The following is a 24,594-nucleotide window of genomic DNA, read 5'->3' on the forward strand; positions in this document are numbered from 1 at the left end:
ATCATGAATAGGGAAGGGAAGAGATGCACACTGGGCAATGGCCCGCGTATCATGTATAGGGAAGGGGGAATGGATGCACAGGGGGCAATGGCCCTGGTATCATGTATAGGGAGGGGAAGAGATGCACACTGGGCAATGGCCCTGGTATCATGTATAGGGAGGGGGAGAGGCACACGGGGCAATGGCCCTGGTATCATGTATAGGGAGGGGGAGAGGCACACGGGGCAATGGCCCTGGTATCATGTATAGGGAGGGGAAGAGATGCACAGGGGGCAATGGCCCGGTGTCATGTAAAGGGAGGGGGAGAGATGCACACAGGGTAATGTCCCTGGTATATGTATAGGGAAGGGGGAATGGATGCACAGGGGGCAATGGCCCTGGTATCATGTATAGGGAGGGGAAGAGATGCACAGGGGGCAATGGCCCGGTGTCATGTAAAGGGAGGGGGAGAGATGCACACGGGGCAATGTCCCTGGCATCATGTAAAGGGAGGGGGAGAGATGCACACGGGGCAATGTCCCTGGCATCATGTATAGGGAGGGGAAGAGATACACAGGGGGCAATGGCCATGGTATCGTGTATAGGGAGGGGGCAGAGATGCACAGGGGGCAATGCCGTATCTGAGCCTGGGGGCATGTCCTGTATGAGAAGGAGGAAGAGTTGTAGGCAGCATGATGTATTCTGTTTAGTTTATGGAGAGGGAGACGGGAGTGGGGTGTAGAGGGAAGTGGGGAGAAGCGATGCAAACAGGCTGACACACCAGACATAACAGTTTGGGGGAGGGGGTCGAGCACATGGGTGATAATAGTAGAAACGGGTACCTGCTCGAGCTCCCGCTGCAGCTCCACGGCCCTGGTGACGATGGGGCCCCGCACGGCGTACTCCACGCGCCGGACGCACGGGTTCATGGAGTCCAGGGTGAGCACGCGCTCCCGCACCGTGCCGTTCTCCATCCTCCTGCGGGGGCTCTCCTGCTGCTGCTTCTCTGGCGCCGACCCGGACACGGCCCTGCGGAGCAACAAGGGGCGAGAGCTGAGCGGGGGCGGGCGGGTGTGCGCGGCGCGGAGGACCAGCTGCGCACAGGCCCCCAGACTGCGGAGCGACTCCATATCTATCCTCGGGGGGGGGGGAGGTGGGGCGGGGGCGGAGGCTACAGGCTGTCCCGCGCTCTTCTGCGGGGAGGGGGCGGGGGAGTGGGAACTCTGTATTAAACCTGGGGGGGCTCTGTATTACACCTGGGGGGGGACTATTACACCTATAACCAATAATGCTTAAAAACTCTCAGCGTGCCTTAGTTTCAATCTGAGGTGCGGGAGGGGCAAAACAGGGGCCCTACTGTGATGCTACACTTGTGAAGATTTTTGTGAATGAAATACTACAGCGCACACTACGAGCCCGAGCGTCTCTTGGCGCTAGTGTCCAGCTTTCCAAGCACCGGGTCTACCGGCAGCAAATGACGCTTGAGAGGGAGGTGTTCGGGTCTGGGTGTCGCGCCAACGTGGCACGGAAGCACCTCCGGCTGGGCTGGGACTGGGGAGGGCACACGTGTGCCAGTCCTGCTCCGCTGCAAGTGTGCTCCCCCCGCCCCCAGTGCTGGTCCAGGGGAATAAAGTGTGGGGACAAGTCAAGGGCGGGAGCCCCGAATGCTTGCGCTGCCCGATGTGGAAGTGACAGGGGAGGGACAGCAGCAGCAGCTCCCAGCCCTCCCCCTCCCGCCCCCTTCCCCTTAGGCACACACTGGCTGCAGAACCCGGTGCCTCCCAAAAGCTTGTGTTGCAACCTGTTCTGCTGCGCGGGGTTCCCACGGGCCCTGCGGGCAGAGAGGCCGGCGCCTGACACTCCTCTATGGGGAGAGAGACACGTGGCGGTCCCTTACCTCTGCAGGCTGTCTCTCTGTGGAGGATGATCGGCACTGCTCTGTGGCACGGGGCGGTCTCTTACCCCTTCAGACCTGCCTCGCCAGATGCGCTAGCGGCGCCGAGGTCTCGTGTACCGAGCGGCAGGCGCCACTGGCTGTCTCTGAACTCACTAAGCCAGCTCGCCTACACGACATATCTGACGCTAGGCTGTCTCTGTACACTTGCCCCTCGTGTCTGTTAGAGCACTCTGCAGATGTCGTGTGGCACTGGGCTGTCTCATCTCTCACTGAAGCGGTCTCTCTACACAAGCTGCCTCCCCCATCTAAGTGCCAGTGGGCTGTCTCGCGTCACCCATTCAGAGAGCGGCTTAGCGAGACACGAGACAGCCCAGTACTACACACCTCTCACATAGCCAGACAGTGTGCCCAGGCTCTCTTACTGCGCCTAACCGGTCTCTGTACGAGACAGCAGGGGCAGTGGGATGACACATGGATTGCCCGCCCCCCCCCGTGCACCCTCACCCCCCCGCAACACCCACAAATGCTGCCTCCACAGGAAAGACAGAGCCGCGGCCGTGAGCGCGGGTGTGAGACACAAACGGAACCACGATAAGACCATACGAATGCGGCAACTTTTGTTGTAAAATATTTCATATCGACATTCTTGCTTCGTATGGCATGTTTTGTTACGCATTTATAAAAAGGCGCGCACCTTTTATACTTGGCTAGCAATGTCATGGGAAAATCTGTTCTCGGAGCAAATGCCGCTCTGTCCTGTGCACTTTGTGTTGGGAAAGACATCCTCAAGTGAAATATTCACATTTCTTTCAATAAACGTTCAATTCATGTCACGTCTCTTCCCACCGCATACGTAAGACCGTCCCTACGTTTTAATTTTAGGCTATTCGGTGGTGCGTTCCACCTACAAGCAGAAACTATTGCATTAGTACAGCTAGGGAGAAATGCCATAGGAGGGGCACGAAGCTTGTAGGCATTTGGCTATTTGCCCACCTATTTATAAATAAATAAATAATAAAATATTGACTGCCCATGGACATGCTAATCCCTATGGCCATTCCCACCCAGTTCCTGCCCAAACGCCTCCTCGTGTCAACTCTTTGAGCTCGCTTTATTCAAGCCTTACCATCAAACTTTGCACTCAAAGTGCCTACCAGTGTTTTTTCAAAGCAGTCTTCTGAGAGTTAATGACTTAATTAGAGTTGTAAATGGGCTACTGATGTATTAGAAATGTCCTGACCAGCTCTGCCTTCAGCCACTCAATATATTAGCCTTATGCCTGTCCTTCACTGAAGTCCTGTTGAAAATAAAGCAGCAGTGATAACCAAACCTAGCAAGCTTTGGCAAAGCCAACAGTTTTGGCTTTTGTATAAGTATTAGGCATTTGCCAGGTTGCCCAGGAACTCGCACCATTTTGCCCCTCCTACTATCAATAGCCAGTTAATACCACTATGGTAGTGCCTGGCAAGCGTCTTTCCCATGCCTACACAAAAGCCCAAACTGTTTCCATTGCCAATGCTTGTTTCTTTTAGGACTTGAGCCCTGCTGACCGCAATGGAACATCTCACTTAGCAACAGCATAGATAGAACTCCAGCACTCACCCAGTCTGACCTCAGATGAGCAACCTTCCATGGTCCCCAGCTTTACCATCTCTAAGTGCTACTCTACTCCATATGCAAGCCTTGCATACATAAATACACACAGCGCTCCTGATTATGCCCTGGAGCGCTTTGGAATTCCTGCCTGTTGGCTGCAGCAACCCTTCTGCCTGCCTTCAGTACACTGGGTTTTGGCAACCATGAATAAATGAAGAAACCAAAAAATAAACTGTTTTGTGGCTTGCTTTTCAGGGAGCTTTTGAAAACCTGCCAAAATCGTATTTCTGCCATGCTATCTGTCCCAAATGTTGTTGGGGGGTCCTAAAGAAGTAAGTAGAGGGGCTTTGCCGTCTGCTTTCCCGGGCATGGCTTTGACATGCCCCAACTCACCATGCAGTGAGTGCATTCCAGAGATAACCCCTGGCGCAGTGAGCAACCCTCTCCAGCTCGCTCTCCTTTCAGCGCTGCGACCCATAGAATACACTAGAGTCCCACGATACATTCAGTCCAATCCACATGAAAAGCAGGATTTTGAACATTGACCCAAAATGGCTTTGCATGTCTGTTTCTCTGGTTAAAATTGAAGGGCCATGTGGAAAAGGCCTACCTGTCAGAACCAAAGGAAAAGCCTTTTAATCTGCCAAAGAAGGAATCAAAGGCCGCTTCTAAATGAAAAACAGGATTTTTAAACACTGACACAATAAAACTGCTTTGAATGTTTGTTTGCAGTTTAAATGTGGAAAATGTACCACTGTTTATATGAACATTTCAGGGAAAAGACATGGTGCGTGTTGACAAAAAGTAATGTATATTATGTTTAGCATACAAAATAGCAGCAGACATTTGAAAAGTCACTTTGTTTTCCATTGAAAAGTTTCTGTAGACCAGAGGCAAACACTTTTGCTGGCTGTGGGACACATGCCACAAAGAACTTCAACACTGGGAAGGCTGACATCCTAGTGTTTACAAATACAATAAAATGTGGCTTGCTCTGGAAGATGTTGAAAACCAAGCATCCTTAACAATGGTTGTTTCTGCAGGACCATTTCCCTTGGCTGATGCATGACCAGAATGTAGACAGTATGTGTGAAGGCGGGGGGCTATCATTAAGAGGCTGAACCTCCAACTTCAAAGAGAAATCCCCCAAAACAAAGAGACTCAGGAAAAAACATGCAGGCTAGCCCACAGAGTCAAATGGCTGGATGAAACAGATTTCCCATTTGCTGAACACACAAATATACAATTAATTTACAAGGACTATTATAACTTTGGCCTTTTCCCCAGTCACCATAAGTTTGATTTCTTTTATTTGTGTTTAATTTATTATGTAATTTCCAGGCGATTGAAGTGATATAAAATTCATCCACCTGCGTCCCAGGGAACTGTAATGGGCAGCTAAAATGGGTTTCTGGCTGATCTGAAAATGTTTCAAATGTCAGAGTTGGTGAACGGGTGGAGGATAAAATAAGGAATATGGGTAATACATTACATGTTCATAACTATTATGCTTTCGGTGAAAACCGTGGATAATTGCTAAATGGCCATGCAACATAGTGTGGCCTGGCTGCCATTTTATTTAATTCCCCATGATTAACTGAAAAGGAAAATATATATTATGGCAGTTGCTAGTAAAATTATGAAGTTTTGTTACATAACTCGTTTTTGCCAAAAATTTGACAGGAGAACAAATGGGGCTGCCATATGTCTGCTCCAGACTATTTAACCAATCTGTTCAGGAGGCTGGTTTTGGGAGGAGAGGGAAGGATAACTGTCCAATCCTAGTTGCAAGAACTATTGATGTGTACTTCCCCAAGATTGTAAAATTGGTGGTGTCATAGCTGTTATATTAGGGGGACTGAACTAGGAGGACCAGACAGAGCTGCTGAAATTTACCATCAAAAGAGTGCTGCTGCAAATTACCATCAGACAGTTGCAAGGAAGCACCAGAAGAGATTGCTGAGAGTGCATCTGGGTGGATCTGTCCATTTCTAGGAAGGCCTAGAAGCTGACTGGGTCCTATGGCGCAGAGTGGCATGACCAGACCCCTGCCCTATCTTTCCAGAGGGTCCTGAAATGCAGCTGGCTGTCCTGAACTTTAAACAGAGGCTTTCAATGTAAGTAGAAATGAGCCCTAGGAAACCAAACGGTGGGAGAATCTGCTTGCCTTAAATCCTTTCCCTTTATCGGGGGCGGGGGCAAAACTGGGTAGGTCCCTAGCCCACTTGGCTAAAAAGATTCATTTAATGAATTCCCCATTTGGTGGAACACTACAGGGTGATTATTGTTAAAATTCGAAATTAAAGCTCAATTCCCAGTGTGCACTGAAAAACGATAGCCTATAATTTAATTGGGTAATCCTTTTTGTCCTGTTGACTCTGACTTCTTTAAGGAAGAGGGGTGTCTTTGTTCTTAAAATCAGTCCAATCTTTTTATCCAACTTTCCCCTGACACAGGCTTTCAGTTGGGGGTTAGGGGGAATGAAAATCCTAAACTCTGAAATCATCCCAATTTTTACCATCTAGCTTCCCCAACAAAGGCCTTTCAGTGGAGGGGGCGGGGGAGCGAGGGGCTGAAACAAAATGCTAAAATCACCGTTTTTATTTTAAACCAAAAGTGTGGGTGAAAACATAATTGCCATTTGTACCAATCTTGAAACCCTACTGCTAGCCTTTTAAGTCTTGTAGGAAAATTGCACAGCACTGCATTTATAATTGTTTTGGGTCATTGATCAGTTTAATTATTTCTTGAAGTGAAAGTTGTAGAAAGTAAAAGAATTGTGATTTGTGTTTAAAAAAAAACGAATTTGTGCGATTGATTTGTTTAACAAGAAGTTAATGATGAGCCAAAAAGTAAGTGGTGCGAGTAGTTAAGTGTGATTTCTAATACTTTAAATACAAAAAAAAAATACAATTATATTTCCTGTACAGTGGCGTGGTTCTTGGCTCATTGTTAGCTCAGGGGGAGGGGCCCAAGGGGTATGATCTGTGCCTGGAGTAGGGCTGGTTAAAAGAATCTATTTAACAGTTTGTTGCGTGATGCCTTGAGTAAGGAGAAAAGGAACTCCCCGTGTTGGGGTTGGCCTCTCAATAAACTCTTACAGTTGACTGTTTATTCCGGTTTCTTAACTTCTTCCTGATGTTTCCTGCATTCCAACTCCTGTTGTCCATCCGCTACCTCCTCTCGGCATTTCTCATGTTTTTTCCTTTCCCTCCAACCACCTTCAGATATTCTCCTACCACCTCCTGGTCTCACTCCAACCACCTTCTGAAATCTCCTTCACCACCTCCATGTATATACCTCCAGATAGCTCTGTGACCACCCCCTTAGATTTCTCTTCCGTCACGTGCTGATAGGTCCCTCCTTTGACCTCCTGATGTTTCTCTCCCATCCGCCCCCTTGGTCTTCTTCCCGGCTCATCTCTGCTCATTCCTGTCCATCTCCCCAAATTCTTTCTCCAGCTTCCTTCCTAAATTGGCGATTCTCTCCAACCTCCACCAGTACCTTCTCCAAATGCCCACACCAACCTTTACTGACACTATGCTGACGGAATTATGGACATTAGGAAACGGTGTCCACTGTCTGTGGAACACTGGCATCCCCTGCACTCTCAATGTGTTTGTCAAAACAAACTACACTCAAGGTTTCTAAGGATATACATTTTACAAGCACATTTCAGTGCATGAAGTTCAAACCAAAGTAACTCTTACATGAGAATTGTCACAGTAAATTTTCATCCATACAAAATATAGTGAATTGTATACAATTTTCAAATCACACTGCATAAAATATAAATCAATACATGAATTTGTTTAGTCAATGTCTAGAACGATGAGCTCAATGCGTTTCGGGACTTGGATCCCTTCATCAGGAGCAATAATTCCATTTTCAATTTTTCACCATTCAATCAGTATGATCTGTATATCAGAGTGGGATAAAACAGTAAACAAAAAGCTTATTAGCTAATATCAAAATAATATCGCCAATCCATATTCTCTAACCTCTCCCGTGTATATCGTGGACAATCACCTGTTAGAGATAAGAATCATCGTTTGATTGTATGTAAAGGGAAGAGGCTTGCTTCTTAGGAAGTGGGAACCTAGGGTAAAAGTTTAAAAATAAATGTTGTATTGTGGCCCTAAAAGAAGGTTGGTGGAGACTATTAGAGGGAACTGGATCCCTACCCGTCAATCCACGGTGCTGTTGTAGTTAATATGAGTACTGGTGGCGGTATCCCTCAAATAACCGGCATCTTCTTAGTTTAGAAAACTGCTGTTGTAGTAGTGGTTTGTGCCGATCGGGTGGGACGTCCCGTTACTGATCCCTCGATGCGTGGTTAATTAGGGTAGTGGTTACGGAATTGTTCTATATAACTAAATCGGAAAGCAATCTGCTTACGGAGTTTATCGCTCACCTGTGTGCGTAGGTTCTGCAAGTGCAAATACCAATGTGTTGCACAAGCCATTTCCCTTTGTCACTGTATTCCAGTCGGAGCTGCTGCTATACACCGGAATCGTGCATGTACATCTGCACGGCAACGTCACATATAAACAAATTACATCACCGCCCGGTGAAACTGCGAGACCTGCAGCTGACCAGCAAAGTACGTTATGTAACGTATCTGGATAGGGACAGTGCTGAATAGGATGTCATGACCCAGTGGGGATAAGTTAGATGAAGGAAGCTGAACTTGGCTACATCACTGTAACGAATGGTGGATAAGGGGGTAGGTGATGGTCCAAGAGCCACACAGGCTCACATAGTTATAGTTAATTTGGTACTGGTCAGTTACAACAAATGCAGCAATGTACATTAAACATCTTCTCAAAATACTATGTCAGACCAGCCATTTCACAGAATCTGTATTGATGCTTAATCACTCATCCATAGTTTGTGTTGTCTTTTATTAATGATACATAAGGAGTGATACAACATAGTGATACAACACACACCCACAGAATTCTAGTGCAAATATATATGGGCCATAAGTACAAAAATGGGTGTGGTATCCCCATCATGGTATTTTGACTTATGAGGGAGGCCTTAGAAAGTAACTATAGAAAAGCGCCTAAATAAAAGTCCTCATTCATTCCATATGGGTTGAGGCTGTCAAGCTTGTCGATCCAATACAGTTCCCTTTGATCAAGTCTCTGTGTGATCACCTGTCCCACGACAACGCAGAGACTGCAGGGAGATGAGACATGGAAACACTGCAGAACCACCAAAGACCGGGGGAAGCCAGGAAGAGACCGACGTCAGTTCCTGGAAGAACCGGTGCCATGCAAGCAGCTCACAACAGGTAACGGGAGGCACGAGCGGACCGGTGGGGACAAGCGAAGAGTAGAGGTGTCTAAGCTTCGAGCCATCATACGTGGTGCAGCCTAAAAGTGGACCAAAAAGGGTCAGGGACCCTATAAAGAATAGAGACTGCATCCGAGGAGTACTTCCTGGTCTTAGTTGAGAGAGAAACCACTGACCACCAGAGAATGGTCAGGGACCCTATAACAAATAGAGAAAGCATCTGAGGAATACTTCCTCATCTCAGTGGAGACAGCGAGCCCACGACCAGAGAATGGTCGGGAACCCCACAAAGAATAGAGATTGCATCAGAGGAGTGCTCCCTTGTCTCAGTGGAGAGAGAGAAACCACTGACCACCAGAGAATGGTTGGGGACCCTATAACGAATAGAGAAAGCATCTGATGAATACTTCCTCATCTCACTGGAGACAGCAAGCCCGTAACCAGAGAATGATCGGGAACCCCACAAAGAATAGAGATTGCATCAGAGGAGTGATCCCTTGTCTCAGTGGAGAGAGAGAAATGACTGATCACCAGAGAAGGGGTTGGGGACCCTAAAACAGTGGAAAGAAGCAACACAGGAGAATGTCTTCAACCCAGTGGCCACAGGAAGACCGCTGTTTACTGGATAAGGGTCAGGAACCCGAAGCAAAGTGCAATACAGCACAAGGAAAACTTTCCCCAACTCAGTGGCCAGAGAGACATCACTGCAACTCATAGAAAGGGTTGGGACACTGTAAGAGTCTGGGAAAAGAGGCCAATAGAATTGCAGAGCTTCCAGGAGTTAAGAACATGACAAGTTATATGTCAAGAACGAGGGGAAAGGTGTCATTCCCCCTGGACCAACAATATATGCTTGAATGGTCCCCACTCTATTCTGCTAGAGCCCAGAGTAAATCATGCAGTCTATCTCAACAATATATGCCAGCACTGGCCACAGTTCTGCCTCATATCACTTTGCTCCCAACACCGGGCCCATGAACACATGCAAACCGATAATTGTTTTGAACCTCTCTTCCTAGTCCCCCGAGCTCCACTGCTCCCCAGCAATAGGAAGATCCTAGTGGATGCTACAAAGCCCCGATCTGCAGACTCGGCATTCGCTCTTCTGTGTGTGCGAAGGCTCCACGCTGCATGACTGCACCTAGTGCCTGTGGAGACAGCGTCCTCTGCAGGCCTCCAGGAGGAAACCTAAACGTCTAGCATGGGGACCTCCTCCCTAGGGCACAAGTTGGCATGTCATAAGGAGCGCTCCGATTAACAGACTAGGAACATGCAGCATGAGACAGTGGCAGACAGCGCACAATGAAGTGATAAACGCCCCAAAACCCAATATGCGCAGGCCCCGCTGGGTGCGACAGAGGTGCACGATGAATAAACACTGAGCACAAACAATAGCGGAACAAAGGTATGCAGAGGCCCAGCAGCACAATAAAAACAAAGTAGACACCGCCAGCATCTTCATTCCTCGGTCACTCCCTGTGGCAATGAAATCTTTGAGAGGAAGGGGAGGAGCTCCTCAAACAAAAGAAGGTTTCACCAGTGGAAAGAAATTGTTTAACGAGTACGTTGTGGAACTTAAGGGTGCAGAAGTAAGGCTCGGACACAAAGGTGGGATATTTTTGGGCGGAAACTTTTATTGTTCAAGAAAGGGTTGGAAACATAGCTCTCTATCCCTAAAACTTTAGGAAGCGTTTCCCCTACCTCAAAGAAAACAAATGAAATGGTCAGGATGCCAAAAACTAAAAAGTCTCTCACTGTCATGTCTCAAAAGCCTACCTCTGTCCCCAACACTAATAACTTAAACCCACTGTGCAAGGATGGTCTCTTCTCACAGCAAAGTGTTCATTTTAGTTCTATCCAACGGGAAAATGCCCAGTATCTCAGTTAATCAAAAACAGATGAAATAAACAAATGTTCACACATGTAGGACTCCAAGGCTAGGGTTGTGATCCATTCCCCTAGAGACCTTCTCGTTCTACTTCATTTCCTTTCTCGGCCTCTCGGCCCTGCATTTCCTTAGACATCACTGGGTAATTCACAAGAACATGCTTCTTAAATTCACAGTGCTTTATCCCAACAACTTGGCACACTCCCCTACCATGCGTAGGATTCCTTTAAATTAATTCTTCTTCTTCATCAAACTCATTTTGGGTGCAAGTCCCAGACTCGCAATATTCTGAATGACTAAGTTCCGGTCTCTCATATGGGTGCGGGTCCCAGCCTCATAATGTGGCATTGGGTCTGCTTGGTCTGCTCCCCTGCCAAGCATACAACCCCTTGTTTGTTCCGTTTACAGTCAGGGTCTCAGACCCTCTTATTCTCGCTTCTCATAAGGGTGCAGGTCCCAGACTCTGCAGTGGCTCTGCCGACTTCTCGTTCTTCCCAGTTGCGAGGCCTCTCTCTCAGGCACTTCGCCGGGGCCAAGGTTGCCCCGGAGGTTTGACTCGGCAGCAGCCCGAGAAGTCCTTCCGTCTTGGACCACGTTCGGGTTCTTCTCTGCTCACGACTTCCCTTCGGGCTCTAGTCTGCTTGGCTGGTGCACAGCTCATCAAATTCCTCCTCGGAGGACAGCTCTGTCGGCATCTTAGCGGAACTGCCTTTGAAATCCCCCGCTGGATAGTTGAATTGCTTTGGGCCAATCACGAGAGACTAGACCACTCACTCTGCTTCTCTAGAGTGATGATTGGTCTCCCAGTCATCTTCACAGTACTGAAAATAGAGCAATATGTGTTTTAGTTTTGTCAAGTATATTAGGTTAGATGCATTGACGCAGAGGTATACCACATTCTCTGAGAATGGCTTTCCCTAATCCCATAGGGGTTTTCTCCCCCATGTGATCCTCCCTCGGGCACCACCCCCAGTGGTACACTATTGTACTGTGGATGCAAAGCCCTGGCCCCATTGGAAGTGTCTTCCCATTAGGGGAGAAGGGACGCCGCCCTTAGATTCGTCACAAACTACATAAAAAGGTGGACACAATTGCCAAACAGTAACAATGGCGGACAGTGATTGAGGATTCCTAGCAGCAAAAAACACACAATGAGGCATAAGTACAAGTAGGAAAATAACACAACTAGAAAGCAAGCATTAGGAGACCAGTCAACATTATACTGTCAGAGGGTTTCACTAGAGTGCAGCTTCTGCCATCTACTTATAAAAGGTTAAAAAGCATGATACGATATCAAAGGCAGCCAACATTGGGGTCACGTCTGAAAGAGGATAGTATCAGAAAAACCTAATGAAGCAGATATTTAAAAACAGGATAAAATGCTGTAGGGAGTCCCAATCTGGATATTTGCAGAGCAGTCATGGATCCATCCAAAGCTCCAAAATGGGTGGATCACTGCCAATATGACCACCACACTCCCCCCAATTTACCATGAGGCTAGGAAATCCATTCAGAATTTAAGAGGAAAAAGCAGCTTTTTTCCAGATCTGCCTTATGAGATTCAGCAGATAAAGTCCATGAAGATGATTGAAATGAAAATCCAAATCCTGATGTTCCTCCTGCACTCCAGGAGGATGAAAGTCTTGTGTGTTCAAGAGACTTGAAGAAAATGCATTCAGTTACCCTTGAGGGAAATAATACATGAAAAAGGAGACTTGCAGCAACTGGCTGGCAACAGAGCTCGTCGGTCTGGGGCTACTGAGTGACTTGGCCACGCTTGTCAAGTTCGGCACTTACAATGTCTACAAGGAAAGTTGGCAGCACACTCCTGCTGCTGGACTCCCTTAATCTCCTCTTAAACCTTGACATGCTTTCAGGGAGGAGTTGACGTCAAAGCAGATTATATGGTACGTCGTGCAAAGCACCCGTCCGGGCCTTTGAAAGCTTGGATTGCTGCATCCCAACCTGAGGATCTGGCGGATTAAACAGGGCAGTCGTGAAGGTGGGAGCATGCCAAGGGGGTGCAGACTTTCAAGTAACTACACGCTGAACGCCTCATATTAATTCATGGGCTCCTGTTGAGCGTCAGCTGCATTTTCAACCCAACCACCAAGATGGGACTTAATTGACGTTCCTCACAAAGGTAATCCGGGAATAGTTGTCACAAAAAGCTTCATGTGGTAGCAATGATAGTTTCCTGCTGTTGATAAAATAGTCTAAGCCAACCTGGGTCCTTCTACTAGAGGGCTTTTGGGAAGAAGCAGTTGAGGATTTCTGTGGCCTGCTTCTTCACCAAGGAGGAATATTGAAGAGACCCTGACATTCAAGTGGTGCCATCCACTTCAGCAGCTGATGGAACCCAGGCTTTGATAAAGAATTCTCAACATATGCAATGCCAATGATGGTCAAAGGTGATAATGGGGCTCTCTTCTGTGGGAAGACTAATTTATGAGGGAGTGGATGGGAGGAAAGTGTTGGGGCAGACCCTAAGGACTGAGGAAGAGCATTCCAGAGTTTAGGAGCCACAAGAAAGAGCGGAAGCAGTTCTTGGAACAGGGACGACAAGTGACAAAGAGAAAGGGAAAAAAGACTGAGCAAGTGACCAGGACAAAGAAAGCCAATAGAAAGCAGCAAGTGAAGGAAATTATGAGAATGTAGGGGAAGCAGACGAAAAGATGAACAGCCGATTTAAAAACGGTCTGAAAAGGAGAACGAGCATCGACACCCAAGAGATGGGCAGATATGATATGATCATTTATTTATATAGCGTCTATACACAATGTGTTTCAAAGTGCTTAATCAACAGATCAACAGTAAAAACAAGATATTGAGGAAATAAGAATTTTAGTAGCAGGAAAGGTCAGACATTCCAAATTATATAAAGCTGTAGCAACAGCAATGGGCAAGAGAAGAGATGTGATTTGAAAAAGTGAGTGAAGACTACAAAATAACACCAGGATTCTGAGCAGATCAAGAAAGGGCAAGATAATCGGAAGAGGAAGGAATAAAAAGGAGGTGGACAGCCTTGAGAGGAAGAACATGGGGTGGGGGGGAGGATTTAATCCGTTTTAGAAAGTGTGATGATATTCCCATTCTAGCATTATGGGGGGGGTGTGGATGGGCAACACGGGTGGGGAAGAGGGTAGGCATCAGCACCTGGTACGGGATGTGGGGCCTGGGGCGGTATAAGAAAGATACACCTGCCCACCGCAACCCCACCAAACAGCACCGGAGCCCTGGACAAGAGGGTACTGCAATAGTTCTGTTCACACTTCTACCCTTTAAATAGTCATGAACAAGTGGCACAATCAAGCACCACAGCGCTCATCAATGTCGGCTCGAAGGAATTCGGTATTGAGAATAAGATACTACAGTTTGCCAACTTGTTCAGGCACCAAGACATTCTTTCCACGAGCAAGACAGCATGGTGGCCGTCCCCACCGCCCTGGTTCTCCGAACAGTGCGCACACTGCTTTTGCATATCTGTACTCCTAACATGCAATCAGTCACAAAACTAAGAATAGTTACCAATTACACACGCAAGTCAGACAGAAGTCTGGCGGGGGAGAGTGAACAAGCCTCTACAAAAGTCCAGGTGTAGTAGGACATTGTGTAGATCTTGCAGTGTCAGAATGGCAAGCAGTAGCAAGGTGGATGTGCGGAGAGCTCAAGTTGCAGATAGAGCTGAAGGTGAAGGAGGCAAAGGTGCAGAGAGATGAAGGTGCAGATCTGCAGGGAAGTTTAACTCATAAAAAAAAGACTCATGACATTTGTTTTCTACCCATGTCACCTCCCCCAAAATGAGATGTGAAAACAGACACCATGCTTTCTCATGGATATGAATTGGTTGGAGAATAGGGCAATACAGTAACACCTGGACCTGACTGTAAATCCTAAGCTGACATTTATGGGTTGCATCTGTGTACAGCGAGCTTCATACAAGGAACAATTTATTGGGGTTCAGCAGATCTGTGGTGCCCAATCTGATCATTCATCTTCCTGGCCCTCACATGAAGGAAGAAAAGAAAATATGTGGAAAACAAAGGTTAATTTGAAGAATCTACAGACCCGTGAACTGTCCAAGGGGAGCAGCGATTAAAGTAATAAAGCCCTGAAGAACCAAACTTCAAAGACCCTATCAATGTCAGGCCTCTGGGTCATAAAGATTAGTCCTGCACTAACATATAGAGAACTGAAGACTCCAGATGCTCTGTTTACAGACCCAACTGCAGATGCTATTTAATAAATATTTGGTATAGGAAACAGTTGTTTTTCTTTTCTTTTTTTTTTACAATGGAATTCACTATTTCGCCCCCAATTCTTGAACAGAAACTCACAGAAAGCCAATTTCTCTTTTTCAATGTTCAGCTAGAAATGCTGTATTACAGGGTTGTCCAACCCCAGGTCCGAGGGCTGGAAACATGTTGGTATTTTAGGATACCGCTTATTAATATTCATGAGAGAAATGCGCATACAATGATTCTAAATGTCTGCAACTTGATGAATATTAATGAGCGGTATCCTGGAAACCCATCAGGATTCCGGCCATCGAGGCCTGGAGTTGGACAACCGTGCTCTATTAGGTGGCAGAAAACAACATTTGTGTGAGGTCATTTCAGTATGCAAATTAGGTGAATTTACATTTTGTCACAAGGAAATGGTGCATGCTAGTGTGTCATATGCTATAGCGTCCAATGGGATGAGACTGTCACTTTAAGAGGGAAAAATAATCTGTACAGAAAAGTATCAATAAGTTATACACCAAAATCTGTAAGTAATTAACTATTGGTTCTATCATGATAAAAATTGTATCAATTGATCTGTGCCAGAGAGGAACCTGGTGAGCAAATTAGTAAAGTTGTCATGTGCATGGAAATGACAAATTTATAATGTGGCAAAATGTAATGCAAGAAATCCCTGAGATGACATCACATTAAATGGGAGGGAAACTGGGTGTAGAAGTTACTCCCATCAATCTACCCCTTCATTAATATGCCAAATGACTGTGTAGGGGTATGTCCACTGTTATGGGAACTTTTGGAACACTGTCAAATCACACACATTGACCAATTCAATTGGGGAATGTATACATACCTCAGAAAGGTGGAGTTACTGTTCTATATAAGATTCAACACAGACTCACTCACTGACTGATGTAGAGAAAGAAGGATTGATAACAACAGGAAGGAGAAGGAATAGATTGCTCTTCTCTTTGACACATTTTGGATTATAACCAGCACCCTGAAAGTGCAGCCTAGTATAAGTCCCAGACCTTCTTCGGTGGAAGAAATAGCAAACAGGCTGTGGAGGAAAGCTGACCCAATCTTGCTGACTGCCTGTTCCTAGAAGGAAGAATTAAACCAGTCCTTAAGAGGGTGCCCACCTGTCTGTCATCCAGCCAAAGAACTTCACATGAGGGTATGATATAAAGGAGAAACCATCCTGAAGAGAGTGATACTATAAAAAGGGAGTTAGATTAAACCCTGGCACTGTTATTTGTAAGTACTGAAACTCGTGGGTATAGAAATTGACTGTACATCTGGCAAAATAAGTAAATATTTCATACATAAGCATATGTGCTTCTGGAATTCTAGATCAAGGAAATAGTAACTATGGTTTGTATATGGCGAGATCCACCAACTCCTTCTCTGGGCATTGTGCAAGCACAGAAGAGCAAAGAACATCTCACAGTGTGCATACCTAGACAAAGTAATTGAAGTCACCTACTGGATACGCCAACAAGCAAAATGCTGTTAAACCTACGTTGTTCCAGACAAAAGGGAAAGAGCGATTATTCGCTACCCATTCTCTCGCTGTTTAAATTTTCCCCTTGAAAGTGAGACGGGTACGGTTTACCCAAAATTAAATAGAAATATCACAGAAGAGAATCTAGCCTACATACATGTTGAGCATACTTTTTCTTTTTTTACAAGCCATTTACATTCCTGACAGTCCAGAAGTTTGTTGAAATTGAGTTTAAAATGCTGTTGAAATTCTGACATGTCTATTGAGTAAGGGGGTGGTATTTTGAATAAAGAGGAAATAGCGAGAATTGCATATGCAGGGATACTTTAAACTCATTTGTTGTTTTTCAAAAATTAAAGATTCCTCCTGAACGCTCATGCATTCCATCTATAGTACCTGTGTGCACAGGGTGAATTAAATGCATAGATATCTATGGTGATTTGTGTTACAAGTGTCTCAATTTCCATAACTGTAGCATTGAAAACTGAAGTGAGCAGTGTAATTATTTTGTCCTATCATTGTCCTTTAACGAAGAAACATTTATTGTATTTATTTATCAGGCATTTATAAGGCGCTTATATGGCTAGAACAGCGTTTCGAAGCGCCACACGGCAAGAAGGGAACAAGGCAACAATGGCCCTACTAGGCCTTGTGACATTTGGAACATGCAAGTTCAAAGAAGGAGGAAGGTAAGTGCTAGGGGGTCCCCCATGGGGGGAGTGCTAGGAGCCTATAGTGCGAAGGCAGTGACAGCCAAGGGAAGGGATGCAAGACGCTGACCAAGTGCAGGGCTGAGACGATGAGGGCCTGAAGGTAAGTGCAAGGGGGGGCAGATGCTGGTGGTGATTGGGCAAAAGGCCATATAGCCAATAAGACTGATAAAGGTACCTGGCCAAAAACCTCAGCGACTGAGGGGAGTTAGCACGGAAGAGTCTTGAGAAGCTTGCAGAATTTGAGGAGATCCCGTTCAAGATGGAGAGTGAGAGGGAGAGGGAGGCTGTTCCAAAGGAGGGAGCCAGCCGAGGAGAGAGATCTGCCCCCAGTTCGCTTCTTGGAGAAGCGTTTGAGCAGAGAGTTGGAGCCAGAGGATCAAAGAGATCTCGTAGGAGAGTGTTTAGTGTGAGCGTGGCCCCAGATCCAAAGCAGCCTTGTGGATGATGCAGAGTGATTTGAACTTGATCCTTGCAGCAACTGGAAGCCAGTGGAGGGATTTTAGGGCTGGAGAGATACAGTCCCTGGGCTTGAGGCCAAAGATAAGTCGTGCAGCCCCATTCTGGATAAGTTGAAGGGGGCGGAGAGGAAGAAGGTAAATTAAGGAAGAGGCTATTCTAGTAGTCTTGTCTGGGGAGCACCAGGGCCCGAGAGTCATTGAGCTTCTGGGGGAAGGTGAAGAAAGGGAGAATGCCTTTAAAAAAGGTGAAGTTGAAAGTGGGCCTTCTTGGCAATGTCCAAGATACGAGTAGTGAAGAAAAGAGAAGAGTCGAGGATGACCCCAGATTTTTAGCTTCAGAGGAAGGAGAGGGATATGATATGATAGTTTATTTATATAGCGCCTATACACAATGTGTTTCAAAGCGCTTCAAGGAGGGAGGGGAACAAAGGAAAATACAGTTACATTCAGCAAAGGTCCTTGAAACAGTACAGAATGTAAAAATAACTATCATAATAGGCCTGTCGACATTTCTGATAGTGCAAGTGCATAGAACAAGTAAGGCAAGAGGTAATGGATAGGAGGAGAACAAAGCAAGCAGTAACATTACTATGTCTGACGACAATTTACGCAGTGCAGGTGGTAACAAGAGAAGGGGTGGGAGGGGGGCAAGGGTACGGAGGGGAAAGGAGAACAAGGCACGATACTGAACAAAAATGTCGGTAACAAATTTGAAAGTAGGGGAGGGGGGAGGAAGAGAACAAGGGGGGGAGGGGGGACAGACAAGCTGCTATCGAGAGTCACGGAACAAAAGATAGGAGTAAGTGCTAGGAGGGGGAAGTCTGAGAGGAGGGAGAAGGAGTGGGGAGTAGGAGAGGTAGTAGAAGAGGATGGATGTGAGGAGGTTGTAAGGGAAGGAGGCAGGAAGGGGGGTGGAACGCAGAGCAAAGAGGGTGGAGCAGGCACTCAGGGGGGAAAGGGGGGCACACAGGCACTCACGGAGGGGCAGGGGGCACACAGGCACTCACGGAGGGGCAGGGGGGCACACAGGCACTCACGGAGGGGCAGGGGGGCACACAGGCACTCACAAAGGGGCAGGGGGGCACACAGGCACTCACAAAGGGGCAGGGGGGCACACAGGCACTCACAAAGGGGCAGGGGGGCACACAGGCACTCACAAAGGGGCAGGGGGCACACAGGCACTCACAAAGGGGCAGGGGGCACACAGGCACTCACGGAGGGGCCTGCGATCCGGCGTACCGCGGTGGACAGCGGTAGACAGGGAGAAGAGGAGGATAGCTCAGTGGCAACGTGCTTGCCTTGAAAGCAAGACGACATGGAGCAACACAGGTTTGATCCAAGGATCCGTGCTTGGAAACCGGTCGGTATTAAGCGTGTCATAAATAACCTATCATATCATATCAAGAACACATTGAGGGGTGCCAGAGTGTGGGTGAGAAGCAGGAGTCCTGAAGGAAGGATCTCAGTCTTGCTGGCATTGAGACAGATCGCTGGAGGTGCACCCAGACTGGATAGCAGACAGGCAGTCAGGGATGACAGAGTAGGTGAGCAGAGAAGAAGAAGGGAGTTTGAAGAAGAGTTGGGTGTCAGCTGCCTAGCACTGTAAGGGAGAACAGAATGAGGAGATTAGGTGAGCAAGAGGAGCAAGGTAAATGTTGAAAAGCCAAGGCGAGAGAATATAGCCCTGGGGGACACCACAGAATGAGGTAGAGGAGGACACGAGGGGAAGGAGCCAAGGATCACCTGAGAGGGGCGATAGGTGAGGAAGGAGGTTAACCACCCCAGTGCCTGGCCCAAGATACCAAGAGTATCATGGAGCCGCTTTATGAAGATGGAGTGGTTAACAGTGTTGAACGCAGAAGAGAGGTCAAGGAGAAAAAACAGCGGGAGAGTTAGAGACGTGATTAGCGAGCAGTTGTTCACGGGGGTTGAGTAGAGCAGTTTCCATTCCTCTGGATGCTCAGATTGCAGACTGATGGTCATGTAAGGAAGCAACAAGCTCAGTGTGTTGGGTCAGTTGGGGGGGGGGACCAACTTCTCCAGGAGTTTCACAAGGAAGGGAGTGATAGAGATAGGACACACGAGGATGCTTGAGAGGACACAAGAGGATGCTTGAGAGAGTAGGGGAAAGAACCAGAAGCAAGAGAGTGGCTGCAGAAGTCAGCCAGAGCTGGAGCGAGGGAGCAGATATCGTCTTTGATAGTTCTGGAAGAACAGGGAGAGATCTGTTTGGATGAGACTTTCATAGAGCGGGCTACTCTAGTGACTACATTCAATGTGACAGGAGAGAAGGAGGAGAGAGTGCAGGCGGGTGGAGTGGAAGCAGGGGGATATCGGGAGGACTGGTGGAGGGGGAAGGAGGAGAGAGAAAGCAGGATGTCCTGAGTTTTAGCAGTGAAGCGGGTCGCCAATGCAATGCAGAAGGCCTGAGATGGAAGAGGCGAGGTAGAGAATGCAGATGGATTGGCTAGTTCCTTGCAGATTTTGAAGAGTTCATCCAAGTTATTAGAGGCTCCAGAGATACAGGCATGTATGTGGGCCCCTTTCTTAGAGCGGACAGAGAGACAGTGTTGCCTTTGGAAGAGGAGGTTTATCTGAGCATGAGCCCGTGGTCTGCCACATCCACTCTGCACTTGCATTTAAGAGCAGCAAGATCGGCGGCATCCCAACTGTTACATTTGGTGGCAGGTTTCAGGCGGATCTTCATGACAACGGCAAGAATGTCAAGAGTGTTAATGATAGCGAGATGAAGATTGTCGAGAGCGGAGTCAATGTGAGAGTCAGCGGGGGAGGGTGAAAGAGGGATAAATGCTGAGGCGAATGCAGCAGTTGACACTCGTTTCATCGGACGGATGTGAACTGGTAAACCTGGCCCTTTAAGATGAGTAGCAAATACCCTGGAGATGGATGGGGATGCAGGTTTTTATTCATACATCAAAAATCAAAATGACTCAGCTAGTTGGTAAAAGGAAGACTGTTTTCATTTCAATTATCTAAAACAGGGAGCATAACGAACATCAACGAATTTGCTCGATCCCCTTACTCAATGCATTTAAGAAAAAACAGAGAATTTATGCACAAAACTCAACATCAATGACATTGACCTGCGTCACTACCAACGTCATCCTACGTGGAAAACTACAAAAACCTACCAGTATGGGTGATTGGCTCTGAGTGAACATCAAAGTATACAATCCATACTCGTCTAAAAAAGTGCAAATATATGATTGGTTACTTATCAGGTGGGGCAACTAAGCCCTACCCTAAAAATGACCACTATGAACGTCACTAAATACACTACGTCCTATTGGTTTACACAACTATAGGACCCCTAAATACACAGTCCTCTACAATTGGTTGGCACTCTAACCTCCGTCAGTACTTTTCCACCTACGTTTAGCAGCATGCAGGCTGGCCATCCAGGTGCTGGTGAGCTCGCCTTAACCATTGCTTCCCACCAATTAGCCTATCAATCCATCATCACCTCAGTGGTCTACTGTCAATTAGGCTTTGAAGTTCGGCCTTGAGAGTGTTCTTAGCTCTGAGAAATTCAGGGAGGGAAAGCACGCTCTGCCCTCCTGCGCAGGTGTGACCATCTTGTTCGTCCAACTTCATGCTTCCATGTGACTAGAGAGCATGGAATCTAGTTTCTAGTGCATTTAATACTATTTTTTAATAGACCTCTGACGTCTTCATTGTTATGTTCATGCCTTCTGAACAGGTGTTATGTTCCTTCACACAATTTGTATCCAATGTCAGTTTACTCCAGTTTGATAAGACCTTGGCTTCTTTGGCTCATCCAGCATTGTCTGCTGAGATTCTCTTTATAATTCAATTTGCTTTTTAACTGCGACATACTAGAAATGAGACCTTCTTGCTACTGTCCAGCACTGCTATAATGCATAGTGGAAACATCCATTCTTTGTGCGCGTGTGTTGTGTGTGTTGTGTGTTGTGTGTGTGTACACACGCTCACTGCAATCTATTCACTAAAAAGCTAGCCTCAAGATTGCTTCGTCTGCTTGCTTTTTTTTGTTGCATCTGTACACGTGTAAAATGACAATGTCTTCATCTGTTTCTGTGGCATAAGCTTCTTCACCTTGATCCCAAGATGTCACTTATCCTTGATACTTTCTTGATGCCTTATAGAATATCTGCATTCTCTAGTAACTGCATCTCTTCTAGGTACGTCAGCTCAGCTCTGTGTGACATCACCATTCATCTTGACCCTTCATTTCCTCTGCTTCTTCAGGAATCTCATTTAAACAACCATCATAGCTCCTTGTGTGCAGATATGGTTTCCTCAATGGGAATCCCTTTGGCCTTTGTCGTTTCAACTGCTCTGTGTATGTCGCATACGCTGGTTTCCAACATACAGGCAAGAAGGGCGGAATGGTTGAGGTGGGGGTACTTGGCTCCTCCTCTACAGATGTCCGCGAAGGAAGCTCGCAGTGCTGGGAGAGGCACTTTCAGGGGGCTGAGAGGTCCCAAGTGGGAGAAGAGAAGGGAGTGGTCAGATGTGGAAAGAGGGTTGGTGAGCAGAAGGTCAGCATAAATGATGGCGTAGAGCCTATCCAGCAGAGTGGGTAGAGAAAGAAGGGAGAATTGTAAGGGAGATAGAGGTACAGGGGTTATGAAGAGAGTGGAGGAAGGGATGGTAGAATCAAGATGGATGTTGAAGTCACCAAGGAGGAGTTTAGAGGTCAAAGACAAGAGAGAGGGGGATAAATCATCCCAATCTGATAAGAAGAGAGAGAGCTAGGGCCATCAGCCCTGTAGACGGTGGCAATGGTGAGAGAAGAGGTAGGAAAACCGCCCAGTTTTCAGACCAGGCATTCAAAGGAGGAGTACGGCTGGGGGGGTATCAGAGAAGAAGGGACCCCACTCAGGGAATATCAGGACTACTCCACAGCCAGATCGATTGGGACGAGGCTGGGTGATGATCTTGTAGCCACCAGGGAGGAGGGAGTCAAAAACAGTGACTGAGCTGGCATTGAACCACGTCTTGGTAAGGGCGAGGACGTCAAGGAGGGTTTATAGTCATAATGTAGAAAGTCAAAATGTAGAAAGTCAAAATGTCGAAAAATAAATGTAGAAAAAAAAAAAATTCAAATTTTATTTTATGACGTTTTTTATTCGAAATGGGGGGTTCCCCCCCAACCCCCCTTTTTTTCTTTTTTTTTTGTTTTACCCATTTTTTTTATTCCCGGACCCCAAAATAAATATATAATTAAAAAAGGGAATTCGACATTTTTTTTTTCTACATTTATTTTTCGACATTATTGTCATTCTACATTTTATTTTCGACATTTTGACTGACCTCCGTCGAGGAGAAAGTCTTCAAGAGGAAGTCAGATGTCAGCAGAATGTTTGATAGCAGAATGAGCATTAAGCATTGGTAAGTGAAGCAGGGCACCACCTTTAAAGGTTTTCCAAAGAGGGCTACAGGGGCATGGTACACCTGTCGGACGAGGAAGAAGAGGAGTTGCAGAGAGAGAGGAAGGGGATAGCAGGTGAAGTAAGGAAGTTGATGAGGGACGACAGGTGCCGGTCAAAGAGGAGGACGTTGGGTTGAGGACCCTGAGCCATGATAGCGCCATTGTGATAGACATCAATGATACACCTGGACGATGGGAAGCCTGCCAAGAGTACTTCCCATCCTAGTGCCACGATTAGTAGGTGAGGAAAAGAAAGGAGAGATCAGATGAGTCCATCGAACTGGAGAGGGGACAGAAAAGAGGATATCAGTAATAATCTGTCTGGAAGTTGCGCTGACATAGGTGTTCCCGATGGGTAGACCCGGGTTAGAGGTCAAGAGGTCTTTTTAAAACTTTTTTTCTTCCAGACTTCGTCAGAGAGGGTGGGTAGGTGAATAAGGAAGGCATGGCATCAACAGTAAGACAGACACAAGTGACCACAGTTCAAGGATGTTTATTGAACGTTAACAAGGGTGTGATAAACGCCTATCTAAACCTAAATCTACAGATAGGAGCAAGCTACGACCATCAAATAATAATGCAATCCTAGTGGAGCCTTGTCAAAATAAAAGGGAAGATATAAAAAAAAGGTTTTTTTTAAAATACGATTGACAATCCTTACCTATAAATATACATAGTGTGGAGTAGGGTTCATGAAAAAGAAAGAAGTGTTCAGTGCACAGTGTACAGTGTAAATCCCTTGGGTTTTTCATACATAGCAGTTAGAATAGACATGGGAGAGAGAGTGCCATAGAGATGGAGAAGAGGTGAGGATAGAGGAAAAGACTGCACAGGCATGAACACAAAATCACCAGGTGACCTTGCAGTCTAAAAAGGTCAGTGGAAGTCCAACAAGAAAGTATTGGCAGGTACGGGATGTGGGAAGGGGACTTCAACGAAAGTCAAGACGAGTAATGCAGCAGAAGAAAGTGGAGAAGAGGGCCAGAGTCAGCAGATAAGGAGGCTGGAGAGGAACATCAGAGAAGGCAGACAGCGGTGGACCCCACAGTACAGAGGAGCTTCAGGAAGGCAGCGAGAACAGCGAGGTGTGGGTCAGGTGGCTTGGGCCGCAATGCAGTGGGGGCAGCATCATAGGGAGCCTCTGTGTCGAGCGACATAGAATGCAAGGGCATCCACCAAGCAAAGGCCCAGGTGACGAGGATAAAGAGTTGTTATGCCGTAACTTGCACGGAGAAAGCTCTGTGGGCCCAGGCATCGAGATGAAAGGAAACGCTAGGAGGCAACTTGCTAGGAGATCAAGGAACGCTCCTTAAGGCCAAGGCGGCGACGATGCAAGGCCGCAAGTTACGTGGAGAGCTCCGTTGGTCAAGGAGTGTGGGATGCGAGGGTTGCTGGGCCGCAGCTTGCGTGGAGCACTCAGAAGGTCAAGGTGTTGAGGATGAAAAGGGTACACATGATTATGGATATCCTTTGCCTCCGTTTTTAAATGCACAACGGGACATGCCGTAGAGATCCAATCTGCCCCCAGATTAGTACCAAGTCAGCACCGCTCAGGTAGAGTCCTCCAGGCAGGATAGGGC

The 24,594-nt window shown here is 46.8% G+C and overlaps 1 protein-coding gene across 3 annotated transcripts in view; it reads right to left on the reverse strand.

Annotated features, from left to right (window-relative positions):
* The window catches only part of LOC138498003 (alanine aminotransferase 2), a 454,912-nt gene that overhangs the window by 268,556 nt on the left and 161,762 nt on the right, over positions 1–24,594 (reverse strand). The window contains exons 1-2 of one of the 3 annotated variants that reach the window (XM_069621784.1): positions 1,877–2,267; positions 822–1,008 (exon numbers count right to left, since the gene is read on the reverse strand). In XM_069621784.1, coding sequence (XP_069477885.1) covers positions 822–953 — 132 coding nt within the window. In that variant the 5' untranslated portion in view covers positions 954–1,008; positions 1,877–2,267. Of the gene's footprint in view, positions 1–821; positions 1,702–1,876; positions 2,268–24,594 lie in introns of those variants that run through there. The other 2 variants (XM_069621785.1, XM_069621782.1) reach the window with 2 other exon arrangements.

Source organism: Ambystoma mexicanum, chromosome 5q (assembly GCF_040938575.1).
Source record: "Ambystoma mexicanum isolate Mex_15411 chromosome 5q, UKY_AmexF1_1, whole genome shotgun sequence".
Classification (NCBI taxonomy): Eukaryota; Metazoa; Chordata; class Amphibia; order Caudata; family Ambystomatidae; genus Ambystoma; species Ambystoma mexicanum.